Raw genomic sequence first — 22,625 nt, forward strand, 5'->3', positions numbered from 1 at the left:
GAAATTACTAAAATCAAAAGAGAACTTAGATAACTTCAGGAGCCTTGTGGTGGCTGAGTAGGAAAAGGGAGCTAGTCAAAGAGGAGAATGTCAGGTTGAGGTGGTGAAAGACTATGGTTTTATCTAAAAAATAAATGCCCTTCCACCCCCTTTTTTTTGCCTTCTATTTAATACTCTGTTTGCACATAAGTTTTTTCTCCCAAATTATTAGTTGGTGCTTTGGAACAATCTGCAAATTGGTGGGCTTATTTTGACCTGCAGCTGGCTTGTCTTTGGCCCACACATGGTTGTAAAATATATTTGAAATAATTGGTAGAATTTTAAATGGGGAAATTTTACATAAAACTTGAATTTTCAGCTTCTGGCATTACTAGTCCAGAGGTAATGCAACTTTTGTATTATTGGTAACATTTGCCTGGAGCTGTGAGTAGCAGCTAACCTCTGCATAGGTGAGCATGAGTGCTCTGGTCTGTCATAGTCCCTACAATTCACTATTGTACATGGACACTGAAGTTAATTATTCATCTTTTACTGCAGTACTTTTGCTTTTGTTCTTAGCCACTTCACCCCTTTTTGTTACCTTGTTTTGCTTTCTGTAGGCATTTGAATTTATGATACTTTAAAGTAAACATGTGCCAAAGTTATTTGTGTTTTTGTGACCCAGCACCTTGGTTTGAACCAGTGGGGGCAGGAAGTATGTATACCCCTCATAAGTGAAGCATTGCTGTTAGAGAAGTCCCATACTATCACTTTTCCCTTTTTGCATTGATGTGTTGCCCTTTCCCTAAAAAAACAAAATAAAACAAAAACCAAAAAACCTTGAACGTTTACATTCAGGAAATGTGCAGGCACTGTGGTAAGGTGTTTTAAAGGGGCTTTGCCATCATGGAACTTATAATTTAACAGGGAGAAAGGTGTTAAATCATTACATAAACAGCTATTCAGTTACAATTGTTATTTCAAAGAGGGAGGAAAGAAAGAAAATATGACCTAATCTGTGTGATAGGGGTAAGCCTCTTTGAGGAATGTGATCTAAACTATAAATATGAATTTGTTAGACATGTTTGAAGAGCTGGGGAGAAGAGTGGCTGGTGGGAGGAGGAGCTTTCCAGAGGGAACTGCAAGTGCAAAGGCCATGAATCTAGAAAGGATTTGGGGTTGATTCCAAGAGAATGAAAGTTCTTCAAAACACAGGTATATTGATCTCCATTTGTATGCATTTATTCGTTAATGCAAGTATTTTTTAAAAAGCTGCTTGTGAACTTTTTGCATAAAATTCCAAAAAAATCTTCCTCTCTTACCTAGTGTTCGGTTGATCTAAGCTGATGGTCCTAAACATGGAGCATCCTAAAATACACTAAAGAAATATAGATTGTTTTATTTCCCTGTTAAACATTTTATTTTATTGTTTTAAAGATTTTATTTTTAAGTATTCTTTACATCCAGTATGGGATTCTAACTCACAACCCCAAGATCAAGAGTTGCATGCTCCACTGACTGAGCCAGCCAGGTGCCCTTCTCTGTTAAACGTTTTAAAAAATTGAGATAATTATAGATTCACATGCAGTTGTAAGAAATAGTATGTAGAGATCCTTTATAAACTTTGCCCAAATGCTAACGTTTTGCAAAACTATAGTATATTAACCAGGATATCTGTATTGATAAAATCTACTGAATGATTTAAGTTTTCCCACTTTTACTTGTATTCATGTATGTGAATTTTTATAAAGTCTAGTTACCTCTGTATCTGCCTTTTTATAACCATGTTCACCTCTTTGTCTTACCTGAACTCCTGGCAATCGCTAATTAAGACTGTCCTTTGTAATATTTTGTCATTTCGAAATGTTATGTAAATGGGATCATACATTAACCTTTTGGGATTGGCTTCCCCCCCACACCCCCAGTCAGCATAACTCCTGGGAGATCTGTCCAAATTGTTGCATATATTAGTGGTTCATTACTTTTTATTGCCCAGTAGTTGTTCCATGGTATGGATATACCACAGTTTAACCGTTTACCTGTTGCTGGATTGATCTGGGTTTTGGCTATTGCAAATAAAGTTGCTCTGACCTTTTGTGTGCTAGTTTTTAAGTGAACATAATCTTTCTATCTCTGGGATAAATGGCCATTGGGAAATTGCTGGGCTGTTTGGTAGTTGTATATTTAGTTTTTTAAGAATTGCCAAACTCTTTCTGGAGTAACTATACCATTATATAGTTTCACTAGCAGTGTAAGAGATCCAGTCTCTCTCCATTTTTACCAGCATTTGGTGTTGTCACAATTTCTTATTATGACCGTTGTGATAAGTGTGTAGTGATATCACATTATTTTAATTTGCATTTCCCTAGTGGCAAATGATGTTGAAAATCTTTTGATGTGCTTATTTGCCATCTGTACATCCTTTTCAAGGAAATGTTTGTTCATGTCTTCTGTCCATTTTCTAATTGGATTTTTAAAAATTGTGTTTTTAGAGTTCTTTATATATTCTAGTTATTAGTCCTTTGTAGGCTATCTGGTTTGCACATATTTTCTCTCACTCTAGTTTATCTTTTCATCCTCTTCAGAAGGTTTTTCACAGAGCGGTTTTTTAATTTTAGTGAGATCTGTCAAATATTTTTAACAGAGTAATATAAATACATAATTTATTTTAAAAATAACATAATTAAAAGCAGAGTCCTTTCCCACCCTTGGTGTCCTTTCACAGAGGCTACGCTGTAAGTGTGTTTTAACTTCTTGGAGAGGTTATCTTCCTGGTGCTCAATAGTGTTGTAAAACTAATATTTTACAATATTGTAAAACTAATACTGCCATTTCTTATTTTATCAAATTAAGACAATTGAATTCCATAATGAAAGATGAGGATTTAACTCCATACGCTCCCAATTATTGATAATTATTTTAGTTCTTATGTCAGCTACTTTTGTACTTCTAAATAATGTATTTAAACCTTTGTTTTCCTTTCCATTAGCTTTAGACAGTGGAGAAAAGTTTAACCATTAGGACTGGGTTTTTTTGCCTATAATCTGGTTTATTTCAAGCCTTTTTGGATTCACCTGATCATTTTACAAATATTTATTGGGTATTTCCTATATGCCAAGCATTGTTGAATTTTGGAGATGCAGAAAAAAAAAATCATAGACCTTAATATAGCTTACATTCTTGTATGGGATATAGCAATACATGATCAATAAGTAAATAGTATGTTAGAAACTGATAAGGGCTGAAGAGAAAAATATAGCAGAGAAGGGGATAGGAAACATCAAAGGAGTTGCAAGTTTAGATAGGGTGACTTAGGGAATGCTTGGCTGATAAGACATTTGATTAAGAGTTCTTGAGTGGGGTGCCTGGGTGTCTCAGTCAGTTAAGTGTCCGCCTTTGGCTCAGGTCATGATCTCAGGGTCTGTGAGTTCAAGCCCCGCATAGGGCTCTGTGCTCACAGCTCAGAGCCTGGAGCCTGCTTTGGATTCTGTGTCCCCTTCTCTCTTTGCCCCTCCCCTGCTCGTGCTCTGTCTCTCAAAAAAAAAAAAAAAAACAAAACAAAACATTAAGAAAGTTCTTAAGTAAGTGATCTCTGCTGTTATCTGGGTTAAGTGCAATCATTACATAGAGAACAGCCAAGTGCAAAGGCCTTGAGTTAGGAGTGTGCCTGGAATATTTGAGAAATGGCAAGGAGTTTAGCATGGCTGGAGTACAGTGATGGAGAGAATTGGGAGAAGAGGTCAGAAAAGTAAGGGGAACCAGAATATGTAAGGCCTTATGGGTTACTGTGAGGAAGTCAGCTGTTACTCTTGTTGAGATAGGAAGGCATTTAAGGGTTTTGAACAGAGGAATGACATGATCTGACTTAGATTTTAATAGGATCACTGTGGCTGCTGGATCAAGAGTAGACAGAAGAGGGTACAATTTTTATTTGTTGATTGTACCTTGATAAAGCTGGAGAAAAAATTTAAAATCTATTTAAATTAAAAAGGAGAATGGACTGAAGGAGGAGCAAGGGCAGAGGCAGGAAGACCAAGTAGGAGACTATTGAAATAATTTAGGCAAAATGACTGTGGCTACACCAGAGTAGAAGTAGATAAGGAGTGGTGAGATTCTGGGTTTTTTGAAAATAGGATTCAAAGGCTGATTGGATGGTGGAGTATGAGAGGAAGGAGGTAACAATGATTCTGCATTTTTGGTTTGAGTATTAGAAGAATGGGGTTGCTGCTAGATGAGATGGAAAAAGACTGCAAGAGGAGAAGGTCAGGTTTAGACATGTTGAAGTTGAGCTGCCTTTTCAGTAAACAATTGGAGACACTTGATGATGTGCAAGTCTGGATGGAGCTCAGGGGGAATGTCTTAAGCTGGAGATTTAAATTGCAAAGTCATAAGCATGTGGATGATATTCAAAGCCATGAGCCTGGGTAAGATCATTAAGGAGGTGAGTAAAGATGGAGAAGAGCTCCAAGGACTCACTGAACTTAGAGGTCAGGGAGGGAGGGAGGGACATGAAGGAAAACCACTAAAGGAGACTGAAGAAGAGCCAAAATATGTGGTTCGTGCTGTCTTTCATTGCTCTTCTACATTTTGTCATGTTTGCTCTTGGACTTTGTTTCCCAAGAAACTCAACTTGGGGCTATAGTTCGTGAGGTTATGTAACTAGTCTTCCTGGTTACATAGGTAATGTTCTATTTTTTGTGTGTGAAAATCTTTACTAGTCCCTTTTCCTTGGATCATGGTCCCCTAACTTTGCAAATTTATGTTTTCACCTCTTTATGCTCATTATAGTTCTGCTTAGTAGTCTTTATATGAAATAATTAAATGTGTAGAAAGCTTCAAGGAAAGAAAAAATGTTATCTATAATTCTGCCACCCAGAGGCTAATTGCTGTAAACATTTTGACATATTTTCCTTCTTTTTTTGTGTGCACACTTGATAGCAGACATGTGTAGAGTAAAATTTTGTGTTTGCTGACATTTTTGCTTAACAACATGGAGTTTTTCCCATGACAGTTAAGACTTTTTTTTTAAATTTTTTTAACGTTTATTCTTTTTTGAGAGAGAGAGAGAGAGACAGAGCATGAGTGGGGGAGGAGCAAAGACAGAGGGAGACACAGAATCTGAAGCAGGCTCCAGGCTCTGAGCTGTCAGCACAGAGCCTGATGTGGAGCTTGAACTCATGAACTGTGAGATCATGACCTGAGCCAAAGTTGGCTGCTTAACCGACTGAGCCACCTAGGCGCCCTGACAGTTAAAACTCTTAATAAGTTTACTGAAGTTTTTTTCTTTTAAAAGTTAAAAAAAATTTTTTTTAATGTTTATTTATGAGAGAGACACAGAGGGTGAGTGGGTGAGGGGCAGAGAAAGAGGGAGACACGGAATCCAAAGCAGGCTCTAGTCTCTGAGCTGTCAGCACAGAGCCCAAAGAGGGGCTCAAACTCATGAACCACAAGATCATGACCTGAGCTGAAGTTGGCCACTTAACTGACTAAGCCACCCAGGTACCCCTAGGTATTTCTTAATTACAGTAAACATTGAGAAATAAGTTTGCACAAGGATTTTTCTACATTTCAAATTATTTCTTAAAATTGAAATTATTGAAATTATTAGGTGTAGGGGCGCCTGGGTGGCTCAGCCGGTTAAGCGGCCGACTTCGGCTCAGGTCATGATCTCACAGTCCGTGAGTTCGAGCCCCGCGTCGGGCTCTGTGCTGACAGCTCAGAGCCTGGAGCCTGTTTCAGATTCTGTGTCTCCCTCTCCCTGACCCTCCCCCGTTCATGCTTTGTCTCTCTCTGTTTTGAAAATAAATAAACGTTAAAAAAAATATAAAAAAAAAAAAAGAAATTATTAGGTGTATACATTGTTTTGGAGGTTTTTTTAGAAACATTTTTCCAAATGTTCCAAATGTTCTCCAGAAACATTCTATTAGTTTATAGTAAACTCAATGGTTGAGTCTCGTAAACAGTATATGATAGTGCTTATGTCAGGTTTGGGTAGCACTGAATAGTAGTATAGTATTGACAATTTTTTTTTCCTAATTTGATGGGCAACAGTTGTTTTCTCTATTTTCCTACATGTTTAAGATACTTATATTCCTTTTTTATGAGTTGTCTGTTCACCTATGTCTTGGGGTTCTTCATGTGAATTCCTTCTATTTTAGGGAGACTGTTATTTTGTTCTATTTGTTGTAATATTTTTTCCTGATTGTTGTCTTTTACTTTTCTGTTTTTTGACCTGTAATCTTAACTTCTTCTAAATATACAGGCCTTTTACCAGAATTTTATTCAGACATTCTGGTTCTATGTATGTAGTCTAAGATTTTTATACCAACATATTTTTGTGTAGGGACCCTGGGTGGTTTAGTCGGCTAAGCTTCTGACTTTGGGTCAGGCCATGATCTCTTGGTCTATGAGTTCGAGCCCCGGGTCAGGCTCTGTGCTCACAGCTTGGAGCCTGGAGCCTGCTTCGGATTCTGTGTCCCTCTCTCTCTGACCCTCCCCCGCACTCACTCTCTCTCTCTCAAAAATAAATAAACATTAAAAAATTTTCTTAAATATTTTGGTGAACTGTGTCTGGTTCAGCTGATGTATCTTTGAGTCCCTTCACTGCATATCCAATGCATATCTTACTGTGTCACTTGTCAGTTATTCTCTTGTCAGTTTTTCTCTCCCTGTTTATATTTTTTCGGAGAAAGTGAAAACTCAAATGTGTTTATTCCTTTCTTCTGTTAAATATTTGTGTTCTTTAATTCAGTGCAGCGTTTTGAGTTGTTATCCTTTCAGGTGCTTTCTGTCGAAAGAAGCACTGATGGGGGCGAGGCTTTTTACTTTTTTCACATTTGCGTAAGAGGTGGTTGGTGTGTGGGCTGTTACAATAAATTTAGAAGAGTGCTTTGAGCAAAGTGTCCCATCCTATTTGAGAACACATGATTGTGTCTTTCCATGTAGTGTTTTGGGAATGTCAGTGGAATCTGCTCCTCCTGTGGGAGAAGAGAAAGAAGAAGAGGTAGAAGAGAAGGAGAAGGAGGAAAAGGAAGAAGATATTAGAGATGATACTACCACACGCTCCCTTGGTGCTGAAGGTAGCTTTATGCCTTTATCTAGATAGTAGATTGTTCTAAGTCCCTTTCACATAAGCATGAAGATATCCAAATTTCTCTTTGTTGTCAGGTTATAGATTTTTCATCATTAAAATGAGGATAGTCATTAAGAAAATCGCATTTGTCTAAGATATTCCCCCTAATTTGATGTTCAGGAATTTGATGCTCATTGGATAGCTCTCTTTCTGCATATTGACTCTTTTTCTTGTTACATTTGGTTTTCAAATATTTTGGGAATGTATGCTTTGTGGGTGGAAGTATAATCTGAATTACTGTGTGTGTGGGTATGGTTTATGTATATCTTCAGAAAGTAGACATAGGCTACCTATATGTTAGGTGCTCAGAAGGTTTTAGAATATGTAATTTTTGTTTTGTTATGTATTTTTCCCTTTCACTTTTAGTGCCTTTATTCTTGAGTTTATTTTGAAAAACTTTGGAGGCAGGGCTTTCTTGTGAAGGACTTAAAATGACCTTTTTGTTTTGCTAAGGGACAGGACCTTACACAGTGCATAATATTGTGGGATGCTACCTAACTTCTTGGGGTTTTGTTTCTAGATCCTGCCTCATCACAGTTGGGCTTTGGAGTTCTGGAACTCTCCCAGAGCCAGGATGTTGAAGAACATACTGTGACATATGAAGTAGACAAAGAGCCTGTACTGTCAGTAACTACCAACTCTAGTTACACTGGGCTGTCTGATGTGGATGCTAATATTGGTATGAAACATGTTTTTTGGCATTTGGAATTGTTTATAAGCGTTTTCCTCCTAAGCTAGAGCTAGTTATTCATTCCTTAATACAGTTTATAACTACTAGGTTAATATAATCAAGTTAGTATAGTAAGGTTGTAGAGTTGTCTGGCAAATACTTGTTAGTTGATGGGTTGCAGATTAAGAGTTTTGGTAAGGTTTGTTTTAGTTTGGTTTGGTTAGTTTTGATTAAGGTTACTGGTTATTTTCTTTTTGCATTGATGTCTGTTTATATTTTCAAATTGGACTTCTTTTGTTAAATCTTTGCCTTTAAAAAAGCATCTGGGACTGCTTCTAGTACTTTGGAAAATTAAGTATCTCCTTCCTGTCTTCTAAAACTTCAAGCAATTAAGCATGAAGAACAGTCCAATGAAGATATGCCCATGGCAGAACAGCCCAGCAAGGATGTCCCTGTGGTAGCACAGCCCAGTAAGGATGTACATGTGGTAGATGAGCAAAGTTCACCACCTGCAAGGTAAACTCTGCTCTTTTAGGTTTCTGTTATAGTACTTTATAGTTTCTAGAAAGTATTTTTAAGTTTCATACTTGTTTTACTTGGCTAGATGGAGACATTTTTAGAAATTATTGATTTTCCTCCCCCCTTGTACTGTGCATATTTCTGGTCCAGTGGAAATTATTTATGAATTCTTAACCGTGTCCTTATCTTTAGGCATATTACAAAGCCATTTTATTGTTGCCGTAATTGTAAGCATGACTCCTTAATCTTTGGTTGTCATTCCTCTCTGATCTTTGTCTACAGAGACACTGTCTCTGTGGGAGGAGTTCCTATCTTCTCTATCTCTAGTGTTATGAGGAATCACATGAATATTATATTTGAAAATTTACTCTTCTTATAATTGAGGAACACCCATATTGCTTTGAGTCCTCATGTATCCTACATCTAATAGTTTATGGTATAGCTATGGACATATTCTTTTCCCAAGTCCTATAGTGGAATTGGTAGGAATTGGGCTTATCCTTCTGCTGTGCCTCTGGTGATTATTATGTCCCAAACTGCATTGCCTCTGGTCAACAGCTCACGTTTGGATATGGCAGAGGAAAAGTGGGATGCTTCCAGTTTGGGAGAGGTGATGAATAAGCATTCAGTATTTTCTTATAACTTCCTTCAATACAAATGGTGGGGAATGGAGTCCTGAACAAGTTGACTATCAAGAGAAGTTGTTTTGTCTTTTTTTTTCTTTTAATTTTTTAGTGTTTATTTTTGAGGGAGAGAGACAGAGCACGAGCAGGGGAAGGGGAAGAGCAGAGAGAGAGGAAACAGAGTATCTGAAGCAGGCTCCAGCTGTCAGCACAGAGCCTGATGCAGGACTTGAACCCATGAACCATGAGATCATGACCTGAGCCAAAGTCGGAGGCTTAACTGACTGAGCCACCCAGGCACCCCAAGAGAAGTTGTCTTTCTAATACAAAACACTCACCCTCACATGGGCTGACATTTTAGGCTTTTCTTTAGGAAGTTTCCCTGTAGCTAGTTTTGCTAACTTTTTAATAGGCGAACCTCCCAAGTCTCTGGAAAGGGGCCAGCAATGAGAGTTTTACATGTGTGAGTGGTATTGGTATGAAGGATTCTTGATTTGGGGGTTAGGTTGAGCAGAACAAATGGAAAAGGTCAGCAGCAGATAATGTGTGTGGCAATAGCACAGAGGATAATTCACATCTAAACTTTGTGGAAGGTCCTCATTAGGACTGGCATTGTTGTGGTTTGGTTTAGAATCCTTCATGCTCACGTAGGTAACAGTATATGTAACAAAAATCCTTGAATCACTCATGAGAAATCATGGACAGCATGCTGCACAGCTGTGAGCAAAGTTGGAAAATTGCTGTGTGAGAGACTGAGACAAGATTTTAAATGGGCTGAGGTCTTCATGTCATTATAAAAAGTAGCTTGTTTCAACTTTGAATAAATAGAGCCTCTGGAAGTTTTGAAATTATTAAAGGAGAACACAAAACAGGAAAGGCTTCTTCTATTTCTTTTTTCTTTTCTTTTCTTTTTTTTTTTGAGAGAGAGGAAGAGCCAGAGGGAGAGAAAGAATCTTAAGCAGTCTCCATGCCGAGTGTGGAGCCCAACCTCACGCCCATGAGATCATGACCTGAGCTGAAATCAAAAGTCAGTTGCTCAACAGACTGAGCCACTCATGTGCCCCAGGAAAATCTTAATTCAAAGGTGAAAGCATTTGAATGTATAGCAACTTTTTCTCCTGGTGGTTTGAATTTCCTAGGTCAGAGGACATGCCTCCTTGTCGCAAAGTATCTCTTGCTGCTGTGGAAACAAAAGAACAAATATCTGCTCAAGAACTTTTGGAAGGTGGACTGCAGATTCAGAAGTCCCCAGAGCCTGAGGTTTTGTCAACTCAGGAAGACTTGTTTGACCAGAGCAATAAAACAGGTATAAAGAGTGATTAGTTGCTGTAGCTCCTCTTCTCCAAAGATCCAAACTTTATTATTATTGTTCTGAGCCTACTGTTTGAATTAGAAGGCACTTTATAAAAGGTATGCAGACTTGTTTGTAGTATGGAAGGAAAATACATTTCTAACTGATTAATGAGAAAGGCTTTTTGGGAATGATTGCTGTTTTACATTTAAAAAAATTTTTTTTTAATCTTTATTTATTTTTGAGAGACAGAGCACAAGCAGGGGGGAACAGAGAGAGAGGGAGACACAGAATCCGAAGTAGGCTCCAGGCTCCGAGCTGTCAGCACAGAACCTAACACGGGGCTCGAACTCACGAACAGTGAGATCACCACCTGAGCCGAAGTCAGACGCCCCACCAACTGAGCCACCCACGCGCCCCTGTTTTATATTTTAACATAGTTTTCTCTCTGTGTTGGAAATGGAGATTTGAGGAATAATATAGTAAATTTTTTTTTTTAATTTTTTTTTTTTAACGTTTATTTATTTTTGAGACAGAGAGCACAAATGGGGGAGGGTCAGAGAGAGGGAGACACAGAATCTGAAACAGGCTCCAGGCTCTGAGCTGTCAGCACAGAGCCTGACGCGGGGCTTGAACTCACGGACTGCGAGATCATGACCTGAGCCGAAGTCGGCCGCTTAACCAACTGAGCCACCCAGGTGCCCCAATATAGTAAATTTAATATTAAGGACAGAATAGCTATTAGAGTCATCAAAGGTCTTCAGATCTTAATATCATGATAATTAAGTGTAAGTTTTTCATAATCACCTGGGCAATAGTCTGCCTACTCATCTATTTATTAGTTAGTTCATCTATCAGAAATAGGAAGTTATGGCCTAGCAGAAAGAAATTCCTTTATACTTGGGATTAATGCAGCTAATACCCCTGTCTGTTGCTGAGAAGTCACCAACAAAAGATTGTTCATAATATAAGTCAATGACTGCTCTTATATTCTTTTATTAATGCATTAGTATTTTCTGTCTCCTCTGAGGAGGCCCAGGTTCTAATCATGAAAACTGCATTCATATCATCAGGTGTGATGCACGTTGTTTTACTTCTGCCATCTGTTTCATGGCATGAGCTTTACTTCACCATAGGTAGACCTTGGAATAAAAGGCTTACTTGCTGTTTTACAATAGAAGCTTCACAAGAAGCAGAGCAGCCAAGCAGAGGGATAAGGATTCTGCCTTTTTCCTCCCAAGGTTTAATCATGATGGAAAGGACTAAGGAATATGTTTTGTCATTCTATATTAAAGAAACCCGTAATTTAGGGAGGATGGTATTTAGTGGTCACTTAGAATTTGTGTTAGCATGGCATTCCATTGATTGTACTACTATTAGAAAACAGTTTCTGCTCTCTTGGAACATGGTTGGAAACATTGGTATTACTCTTTGCAGTACTGAGTGACTTGCTTGCTTTCTTCTTCCTCCTCTTCCTTTTTTTTTTTTAAACTCAGGATTGTCAATTTGAGAAGCAAATGAAACTGGATTTTCTCTCTCTCTCTCTCTCTCTCTCTCTCTCTCTTTTAAAATAGCTTCTGATGGTTGCTCTACTCCTTCAAGGGAAGAAGGTGGATGTTCTCTGGCTTCCACACCTGCCACCACTCTGCACCTCCTGCAGCTCTCTGGTCAGAGGTCCCTTGTTCAAGAGAGTCTTTCCACGTAAGTAAGCCTAAAATAGCTCTGCCAAAGAAACATGTATCTGAGGGTCTTAGGCTAAGGTTGAAAGAGCTGAAATTGCTAGTCTAGAATTCTTTTTAAAATCAAAAAGCAAATTCTAGGCTTTAGAATTTTGGGGTTAAGAGCTTAGTGGACCTATTGAAGGCAGGTAGCTCTGCTTTCCCATATGGAGGTTTTTTTTTAGTTTTATTTATTTAAGTAATTTTTACAGTCAACTTGGGGCTCGAACTCAGAACCCTGAGATCAAGAGTCGCATGCTCTTCTGACTGAGCCAGCCAGGCACTCCCCCATTTGGAAGTTTATAATAGTAGCCCAATTGTTTCACTAGACAGAAACTGCCCAGTTATATTCTGTTATACAACCAAAACAAGCATACTGCTCTTCTATTTGACCAGCAGTTCTTTCCATTTAACCGCATAGGGGTGGAGAATAGATTGTACTATAGTTGACCTTAGTTGGAGTTCTTTATCTCGCTGTTATGGCAAAGAGATTTGCTTTTTTTTTTTTTTTTTGAAATAAAAATGTGCATGATCTTTCTAATATTAGGTAAAACTTGGAGTATTTTTATCTCAGTTTTGCACGTGAATTTATTTTTTAGCTCTTTGTCATCTTGCTTTGCAAACATGATGTCCTTGTGTTTTATTGTTTATTTCTCTTATAATCATATGGCTTTATCCTTATTCTTTTTTTTTTTTTAATTCTAATTTTGGATATGTCTGGTGTGAGAAATAGTTAAGTATTATTCATGGTTCTTCCATCAGCCTCAGGTAGATGTTTGAGAGATTGCTAATAAGATTTGTTTGGATGACTTAGATATTTTTGCTATCAGAAAGTAAAAAACAAATGCACAACTGTGGCTGTGGTACAATAACCTGTGATTCTCTCTTTATATAAAGGAATTCCTCAGATCTTGTTGCTCCTTCCCCTGATGCTTTCCGATCTACCCCTTTTATCGTTCCTAGCAGTCCCACAGAGCAAGAAGGGAGAAAAGGTGAGCTCTCGTGATCTGTCTGTTGCTCTCAGATTAGACGAGCAGCAGCACTTCTTCTGCCTTGCAGAACGTACTGTTTCTTTATATGTTCAGTCACTGTGACCTAAACTATTCAGTAGGACTCATGTCTATCTCCCCTTCAGGGATGTGGCCTAGTATAAGGGGCTCATTCTTATGAGAATTCTGTATTTTTGACTTCATTTTTAAAAAGATCTGTAGGGTAAAATTTGTTAAGATAGAACTCAGAATAGTATGTTATATTAGTTTATTAGTGAAGAACCGGGTTTGTTACTAATAACCCAGAAGTTTCCAGCAACATGTTGACATGCTGCTGGGGAAAGGGAACCAAAAATTGTTTCTTTTGCTATTTAACTGTTATTTTTGTTATCATCGAGCAGTTTTAGTCAAAGAATGGCTAGGAGCAGGTTGTAAAAATTTTGATTTCATTCACTTCCTCCTTTGAGGACCTAGTGATTTTACATTACTTTATTCACAAGAAAGATTTCCTTTTTACTTAATTTATCTTGTTATCTATATCTCTTTTACTCTCTCTTAGTCTTATATCCAGTCACTCAAGGTATTTCTAAGTTCCTACTACTTTTACGAAGTCTTTTCCAATAAATTTCATGATTTTCTCCTTTTAATTCTTTCACATACCAATGATGGTATAATGGTTAATATTTATTAAGCACTTATGGTATGCCTAGCACTGTTTGGTGTGCTTCTCTTTGGCTCTAGGTGCTTTTCTTTGTTTTTGTTTTTGTTTTTTTTTTGATTGAACCCTCGCAACAATACTAAGAAATAGGTGTTACTTTTTTTTTTTTTTAATTTTAAAAAATATTTATTTGTTTTGAGAGAGAGCAGGGGAGGGGCAGAGAGAGAAAGGGTGAGAGAGAATCCCAAGCAGGCTCCATGCTGTCAGTGCAGAGCCCACAGTGGGGCTTGATTTCCGGAACTGTGAGATCATGACCTGAGGCAAAATCAAGAGTCAGATGTTTAACCGACTGAGCCACCCAGGCAACCCGAGGTAGATGTTTTATCTCCATTTTACAGATGAGGAAATGGAGTCACAGAGAGATTTCACAACTAAGTCATAGAGGCAGAATTTGAACTCTGGCAGCTGCCTCCAGGTCCTATGGTCTCATCTGTTTATATGCCTCCTATGATATCCTGCTGTCTCTACTCTTGAGTGATATAAATATAGAGATGTGTTTAACTGTTTTTCAGGTTTAATTTACCCATGACAAAATGTAATCTTAACTTTCTTTTGCCATTAAATTTGGGTCTTGTTGTTTGTCTTGAAGTCAATTGTAGGTAGCCAGATAGACTGGTATCATATTAGGCATAGCATGATTAATAATATCTTTAGTAAAAAATAAAAGTCAATCCATTCCACAAAAATCCTAATGCAAGTTAAGTTTGGTTTGTACTTAAAACCATTTTTTCTATTTATAGTGTGAAAATTGAATATCACATAAATATACTAAAAATACTTTCTCCCTGATTGTAAACATAATTAATACTCACTGTAGAAAGTTTGGAAAGCCCATAGGAAAGTAATAAGAAAATAAAAGTCACCTGGATACCACAATCCAGACATAATTAGTACTTGGATATATTTCCTTTCAGAGTATTTTCTATGCATAAAGAAGTATTTTACAGACTTGGGATTATGTTATATATATGATTCAGCGTTCTTTTTTATTCTTTCATATAACATACTGTATTTTCTCCTGTCAATTGTATTTTAGATTTAATGTGTTCGCTTAACATGTGCATAACTGTTTGTGGCTCTATATATGCTTGCTTCCTTCCTTTCTTTTCTTTCTTTCTAAAATTATTAACCTTTTTATATGTAGTGCTTAGAACAGTAGGTCCTTAGTAAGTACTTTGTCATGGCGAGAGAGATGAAAATGAAACTGAAACGGTGTAATGAAAATACTTAACACAGCTGTGCTAGCATGCTCAAGGCCTGCAGCACCAGATCTGGAACCTAGCATTAGACTGGAATGTGAGGTTAAATCAAGCAAAGCAGCAAGGGTAGGCACCAGGGTGAGGTATAGTCAGTAGCATGAATGTAGATGGCAGGGAAAAACTTAGTGGTATATATAGATAATTTGTGAATGTGGTCTAGAAGGAAGCCTGTTTGGGGTCAAGTTGTAAAATAGGGGAAAAAGGGTTGATGAATCAAGACCTAGCTAGCTAGGCTGGCTCTGAGGAAGAACCTGTTAGCCTATAGGTGGGTAGTATACTATGGGAAAGCATTGGGGAGGTGGTGGTGGTGTGTGTTTGTGTTTCACTCCTGAGCAATTTATCTCAGGATTAGTGGCTTACACTTAGTTCTTTGATAAATCACTGCTGATTGGCACTGACAGATTTTTTCTTCTTCTGTATTTTCCTGGCATTCGTTTCTCTGTGCTTAGCTATTGTTAATGCAAATGTAATGAGTTCATAAATAAGTAGATATTGGAGTGGTGAATAAATTCGCTGCCTCTCAAGGCCTGTGGCAGAATATACGATGGTTAAATTAGGTGACATTAATGTGGGTGTTCCCATACAAAATGTGGAAAAACTGAGTAATGGTAGGGAAAGGGGTTCAGAGGAGCTGAGTTAATTTAACATTTCAAGGGGATGAGTGGGTATCCCCAGATGAATGTCCCCCCCGCCCCCCCAATGAAATCTATATCTGAGGATTTGGAGAGTGTGGACCTTCCTCCTCCCAGGGGAAGAAAGCATTGCTAGATTTCTTAGACTCAGTCTACTGTTAATCTGTCAGCTTTTCTGAAAATTAAATCATTATTTTTTTAGGAATGGAAATTGCTGTGATACACTTGTTACTAGTGGTATTAGAACATGAGTAATATTGATGAGTGCTTATTTCTCAATTTGTTTTTCTTGTTTTAAACCAGATGAGCCAATGGACATGTCCATGTTATCAGAAGGAAAAGGAGAGTGTTTTGAGAAGAAACTACAAGATGAAGAACCATTGGAGATAGAACACCCCCCTCTCCCACCCGAGCCCACTATATCACCTCAAGCCTCAACACCAGTGTCTCAGAGCACACCAGTCTTCACTCCTGGGTCACTGCCTATCCCATCCCAGCCTGAATTTTCTCATGTGAGTATTATAGAAAAAGTGTTTTCCTCTGAATGTCTTTTTTTTTTTTTTTTAAACAATTTTTGAGGTATCATGTATAAACATAAAATTTACTGATTCCAAGTATATAATTTACAATATTTAGTACATTTACAGAGTTGTGCAGCTGTCATCACAATCTAGTCTTAGAACATTTCCAGAGTTACTTATGTTTAAATTTTATACTAGGTCTTTAAATTTTTGAAAATGTTAGTGCAAAATTGAAAGGGGTATTAATCATTATTCTATTTTAACACAACTGCTACTAATATTTTTGTTTTTCTACACGCCTGCTTTTTTAAAAATAAAGTTATTTATAGTGAACATACAACCTTCATCTTCTTTTTCCAGTTAACATTGCACCATAATGGTTTTTCAGTGTTACATAGTCCTTATACTGTCTTTTGAAAACTTGTATGATATTTCTCTGAGTGGATGTACCATGAGCGAATTCCCTCAGTACATCCCTGTACTGAGGGTATCAAGATGGTTTTTAGTTTTCTTTTCTTTCTTTTTTTATAAATGTTTTTTGAAAGTTTATTTATTTTTAGAAACAAAGCGGAGGAGAGGCAGAGAGACAGAGAGAGAATCCCAGCCGGGCTCTGTGCTGACGGCAAGCACTATTATTATAAACACCATTCAGAGCAGAATCTGTGGATTATTATTTTTCATGTTTACATCGCTTCTTGTTTTTATTCTGGAATTGATAATTGTCTGTTTCATTTGTTTAGATTTCTACAATTTTCTTCCATCAATCCTAGGCTCTCCACCAGTTGTCATAATCTCCTCAAGATGTTTGAGGCCCTCAAACTTTATCTCTTTGAAGAAACCTCTTTTGGAGACTCCAAATTTCTAATCTGTGTTGTTGCCTTTTGTGCCTGGTGCATCACTCACCTCCTTTTCACTGTAGTCCTTGGAGGTTGTTCTTATTTGAAATTTTTCCAAATAATAGAATACTTATTGTTTGGATGTTGAAATAATTAGTTTTGTAATTTTCTTGTTTTGTTGTTTCTCTCTTTTTAATTTTCTGGGGCATTTCCTCAACTATCTTTAAAAAAAAAAGTAGTTTTGGGGGCACTGGGTGGCTCAGTTAAGCATCTGACTTTGGCTCAATTCATGATCTCACAATTCATGAGCTTGAGCCCTGCTTCTTCGGGTGAGCTCGAAGCTTGCTTTAGGTGAACATGAGTCCCGTTTCTAGTGAGACCCCCTTCTCTCTCTCTCTCTCTCACTTTCTCTCTGCCCCTCAGGGGATTCTCTCTCTCTCTCTCCACCCTTGCTCACTTGAGCCTCTCTATCTCTCAAAAAAAAAAACAAAAAACCCAAAACAAAAAAACCCAAAACTAGTTTTTGGGGCACCTGGGTGGCTTAATTGGTTAAGTGTTTGAGTCTTGATTTCGGCTCAGGTCATGATCTCATGGTTTGTGAGATTGAGCCCCATGTTGCACTGTGAGCACAGAGCCTGCTTGGGATTCTCTTTCTCCTTCTCTGTCACTTGCACACTCTCTCTTTTTCAAAATAAACATTTAAAAAAATAGCCTTATTGAAATAATCGAGATATAATTCACATACAGTGTTGTTCACCTTTTTTAGCTTTTATTTTTTTTTTTATTAAAAAGTGTTTTTTTTAGTTTTATTTTTTTAAATTTACATACAAATTAGCCTATAGTGCAACAACGATTTCAGGAGTAGATCCCTTAATGCCCCTTACCCATTTTAGCCCATCCCCCCTCCCATCCCCCCTCTACTAACCCTCCCTTTGTTCTCCATATTTATGAGTCTCTTATGCTTTGTCCCCTCTCCCTGTTTTTATATTACTTTTGTTTCCGTTCCCTTATGTTCATCTGTTTTGTCTCTTAAAGTCCTCATATGAATGAAGTCATATGATACTTGTCTTTCTCTGAGTAATTTCATTTAGTGTAAAACCCCCAGTTCCATCCATGTAGTTGCAAAGGGCAAGATTTCATTCTTTTTGATTGCTAATACTCCATTGTATATATATACCACATCTTCTTTATCCATTCACCCATCGATGGACATTGGGCTCTTTCCATACTTTGGCTATTGTTGATAGTGCTGCTATAAACATTGGGGTGCATGTGTCCTTTTGAAACAGCACACCTGCATCCCTTGGATAAATAAATACCTAGTAGTGCAATTGCTGGCTCATAGTATAGTTCTAATTTTAGTTTTTAAAAAAAAAAAAAAATTTTTTTTTTTAACGTTTATTTATTTTTGAGACAGAGCATGAACAGGGGAGGGGCAGAGAGAGAGGGAGACACAGAATCCAAAACAGGCTCCAGTCTCTGAGCTGTCAGCACAGAGCCTGACGTGGGGCTCGAACTCACAGACCGTGAGATCATGACCTGAGCTGAAGTCGGACACTTACCCGACTGAGCCACCCAGGCGCCCCCTATTTTTAGTTTTTTGAGGAATCTCCATACTGTTTTCCAGAGTGGCTGCACCAGCTTGCATTCCCATGAAAAAAAAATTTTTTTAATGTTTATTTTTGAGAGAGAGAGACAGACATGGCATGAGTGGGGGAAGGACAGAATGATATGGAGACACAGAATCCAAAGCAGGCTCCAGGCTCTGAGTTGTCAGCACAGAGCCCAATGTGGGGCTCAGACTCACGAACTGAGAGATCATGACCTGAGCTGAAGTCGGATACTTAACCGACTGAGCCACCCAAGGGCCCCTCCAATGGGTTTTAGTATATTCACAGAGTTGTGCAGTTAGTGCACAATCTAATTTTAGAACATTTTCATCTCTCTTCTTCCCTTCAAAATATCCCATCCCCTTTAGTAGTCACTCCTGTTTCTCCTATCTCCAGCCCTAGTCAACCACTAATCTCTGTCTCTCTCTAGATTTGCCTGTTCTGGACATTTCATAAGTGGAATTATACATTATGTAGTCTTTTATGATTGGTTTCTTTAATTTAGCATGTTTTCACAATTCATTCACATTGCGGCATGTATCAGAATTCCATTCCTTTCTTATTCTGAATAATACTATATTTTATGTATATAGCATATTTTATTCACTCATCAGTCGATGGACATTTGGGTTGTTTTCCATTTTTTGCTTGTTGTGAATAATGCTACTGTGTACATTCATGCACAAGTTTTTATGTGGACATGTGTTTTTATTTCTCTTGTATATATGCCTAGGAGTGCATTTGCCAGGTTCAGCCTTCTTTTGACCTTTCTCTAAGTTATTTCTACTTATGGGTTTTTATTTATTTAAAAATTTTTTTTAAATGTTTCATTTATTTGTGAGAGACAGAGACAGAGCATAAGTTGGGGAGGGCAGAGAGAGGGAGACACAGGATCTGAAGCAGGCTCCAGGCTCTGAGCTGTCAGCACAGAGCCCGATGACATAGGGCTCAAACCCACAAACTGTGAGATCATGACCTGAGCTGAAGTCAGACACTTAACTGAGCCACCCAGGTACCCCTCTACTTTGGGGCTATTTTTCTCTGAATGTGCTTTCTTTTTATTAAAAAAATAATATTTTGTCTTGTGTTATGTATATAGTATCTTGTCTCCCTAAGGTTATTAGTAACAGTTTTTTAAAAGATAATGATTTATTTAGAGAGAGAGCACATGCGTGGGGATGGGCAGAGAGAGAGGGGAACAGGGAGAGAGAGAATCCCAGGCAGGCTTCATGCTCAGTGCGGAGCCCGACGTGGGGCGCCATCCCATGACCATGAAATCATGACTTGAGCCGAAATCAAGAGTCAGATGTTTAACCAACTGAGCCACCCAGGTGCCCCTATTAATCGTAGTTTTTTTGAGACGTTTTCTACTCCCTGGAATAGTCATGCTTCTTCAAATAGATTTTAGTTAGTTTTGATGCTCCATTTAAAAACATTTCTTTTTAATGTTTGAGAGAGAGAAAGAGTGCAAGTGGGGAGGGGGCAGAGAGAGAGAGGGAGACACAGAATCCTTAGCAGGCTCCAGGCTCTGAGCTGTCAGCACAGAGACACAAACCCACAAACAGCACAAACCCACAAACCGTGAGAACATGACCTGAGCTGAAGTCAGACGCTTAACTGACTGAGGCACCCAGGTGCCCTTAGATGTTTCATTTTCGAATTGAATGGTTCCTTCAAGTGTCTGATAATCCTTGATTGTTTGCTCAAAGACAGTCTGATTAGAAGTTCTGAACATTAGACGTTCTGAACTGGTGGTGGGTGCTTATTTCTGGGATTCACTGTGATGTGATCTGCTGGGCCATTTGGGGGGTCTGCTGGTATTAGTATTTTGATTTATCTCAGCTTGGTCAGGTTCCCCAGAAAAATGTCTAATTTCTGTCTGCTGGCTGCCATTGTTCTAGAAGTCTGTTGATAGAAGAGGGCTGGGGGTGTTGAGAGTCAGGGTTAGGTTCCGTTCAATAGGTAAATTTTCACTTAATCTCCCTGTTTTCAGTATGGTACTTTCTGATAATTATTCCTCTTTTTCTTCAGGGATGCTCTGTTTCACTCCAGGGCAGAGGAGGGTCAGGGAGAGAGGATCTGAGAGCTGAACTGCTCCTTTTTTTTTTTTTTTTTTTTTTTTAGTTTATTTATTTTTTGTAATCGCTATACCCAGCGTGGGGCTCAAAATCACGACTCCAGAGATCAAGAGTCACATGCTCTACTGACTGAGCCAGCCAGGCGCCCCTGAACTGCTTCTTAAATAACTTTGCAACCCGTCCTCCTCCTGTTTTTAGCTCCACCCTCACCACTTCCAGACTCACCTGATGCTGTTGCCAAGTCCTGAATCTTTTTTGGGCATGGTGGTTCTGGGGTGTAATTTGGGTTGCTTCTTGGCTTTCTCTACTGCTGGCTTAGAATTCAGCTTCCACTAGTCTGTGAAATAGATGATCATTCTTCCAAAATTCTGTTGCTGTTATCTTTTCTTCTGGGTTTTTTTTTTTTTCCCTTGAAAAATCATGTTTAAGAAATTTTTTCCTTTACTGTTGCTTAGTGGGGTTTTGGAGAAGAGTTAAGTGTGTGTATTAAATCCACCATCATAATTTAGAAGTGTATACATTTTTGCCCCTATGTATTAAACTTCTTACATTTTATTCTTAATGGCTAACTTTTGCATATCTGTTATTTTGTCTGTACCATGGTTACTGGAGTCCAAGTAGTCTAATTTTGATGTTGTAAGATCTAAATATTTATCAAATAATTACTGATGAAAAGGTAATTGAGATAAATGTAATTTTGTGTATTTTTTCTTTCTTTTTAGTAGTTATTTTGAGAGTGTGTGCATGTCCGTGCACATACTCATGCGTGCGGGGGAGGAGCAGAGAGAGAGAGGGAGAGGGAGGGAGGGAGGGAGGGGAAGAGAGAGAGAGAGAGAGAGAGAGAGAGAGAGAGAGAGAGAAAGAATCCCAAGCAGGCTCTGTGTTATCAGTGCAGATCTGATTCAGGGCTTGATCCCATGAACCTCGAGGTCACAAACTGAACTGAAATCAAGACTGGGAAGCTTAACTGACTGAGCTGCCCAGGCACCCCTATCTTTTTTAATGTATTTGTTAATTATATAGCCTTTTTGACCCTTGACTAGGATGTAAGGGATGATGAGAGGATTAGTAAAACTTCAGTACTTGATGCTTTTCTCAGTTTTGATACACATAATGATTTTGGGAATGAAAAATCAGATTATAGATGATTATATGAATAGCTCTTAAACTCTGTATATTTGAGACCAGATTTTGATTTGCTGGATAATGTGGATTTAGGTCTGTAATGAATCTAGACTTAAAGATTGACTCACACTGAGCATAGTCCTGACAGTTCTCTGTCAGTCTTTATCCAGACCCCTGAGGGGATTCTCTTCACTTAGCTCAGTTTTTCTGACCAGGTCTTCAGGGAGTCTCAGTAGTGTGGATTATTTTGGGTCAGACACTCAGAGGCTAGCTAGGATCAGGCAGTCTTTATAAATAATAGCTTGTTGGGGCGCCTGGGTGGCTCAGTCGGTTAAACATCTGACTCTTGATTTTGGCTCATGTCATGATCTCATTGTTCCTGAGTTTGAACCCCACATTGGGCTCTGTGCAGACAGTGCAGAGCCTGCTTGGGATTTTCTTTTAACCTCTCTGTTCCTTCACCACTTGTGCTCTTTTGCTCTCTCTCAAAATAAAGAAACTTAAAACAAAAATTAAAAAAAAAAAAAAGAAGTAGTAGCTTATTGATGGGCTGGTTAGCCCCTGAAATTTTACTCTGACTGAAGTTCTACATATATTGAATACAAATCCTGTAAAAATATAAAATTATACCAGTATTTACTCTGATAATGCTTAAAAGGTATTCATAATTGGGGACCACTACTTAATGGGTATGTGGTTTCTTTTTGGAGTGATGAAAATTTTTTTAACTAGTTAGAGGTGGTAGTGGTTACACTACATTGTAAGTAAGTGTTTACTCCGGAGTGGTTAATTTTATGTTATGGGAATTTCACTTAAGAGATACTCATAGTTTATGGGGCGCCTGGGTGGCTCAGTCTGTTAAGCCTCAGACTTTGCCTCAGGTCATGAGTTCAAGCCCGCATCGGTTGGATTCTGTGTCTCCTTC

The 22,625-nt window shown here is 38.2% G+C and overlaps 1 protein-coding gene across 9 annotated transcripts in view; it reads left to right on the plus strand.

The window, feature by feature from the left end:
- TP53BP1 (tumor protein p53 binding protein 1) overlaps positions 1-22,625 on the plus strand; it is a 93,329-nt gene that overhangs the window by 26,749 nt on the left and 43,955 nt on the right. For 7 of the 9 annotated variants that reach the window (XR_007152744.1, XM_047861204.1, XM_047861201.1 and 4 more), the window contains 7 exons: positions 6,925-7,058; positions 7,632-7,790; positions 8,168-8,297; positions 10,063-10,229; positions 11,789-11,915; positions 12,830-12,924; positions 15,834-16,042. Coding sequence is in view for 8 of the 9 variants with exons in the window: in XM_047861204.1 (XP_047717160.1) it covers positions 6,925-7,058; positions 7,632-7,790; positions 8,168-8,297; positions 10,063-10,229; positions 11,789-11,915; positions 12,830-12,924; positions 15,834-16,042 (1,021 nt within the window). In the remaining variant the exon portion in view is untranslated. Of the gene's footprint in view, positions 1-6,924; positions 7,059-7,631; positions 7,791-8,167; positions 8,298-10,062; positions 10,230-11,788; positions 11,916-12,829; positions 12,925-15,833; positions 16,043-22,625 lie in introns of those variants that run through there. The other 2 variants (XM_047861200.1, XM_047861205.1) reach the window with 2 other exon arrangements.

The sequence above is a fragment of the Prionailurus viverrinus genome, chromosome B3, assembly GCF_022837055.1.
Source record: "Prionailurus viverrinus isolate Anna chromosome B3, UM_Priviv_1.0, whole genome shotgun sequence".
NCBI lineage: Eukaryota > Metazoa > Chordata > Mammalia > Carnivora > Felidae > Prionailurus > Prionailurus viverrinus.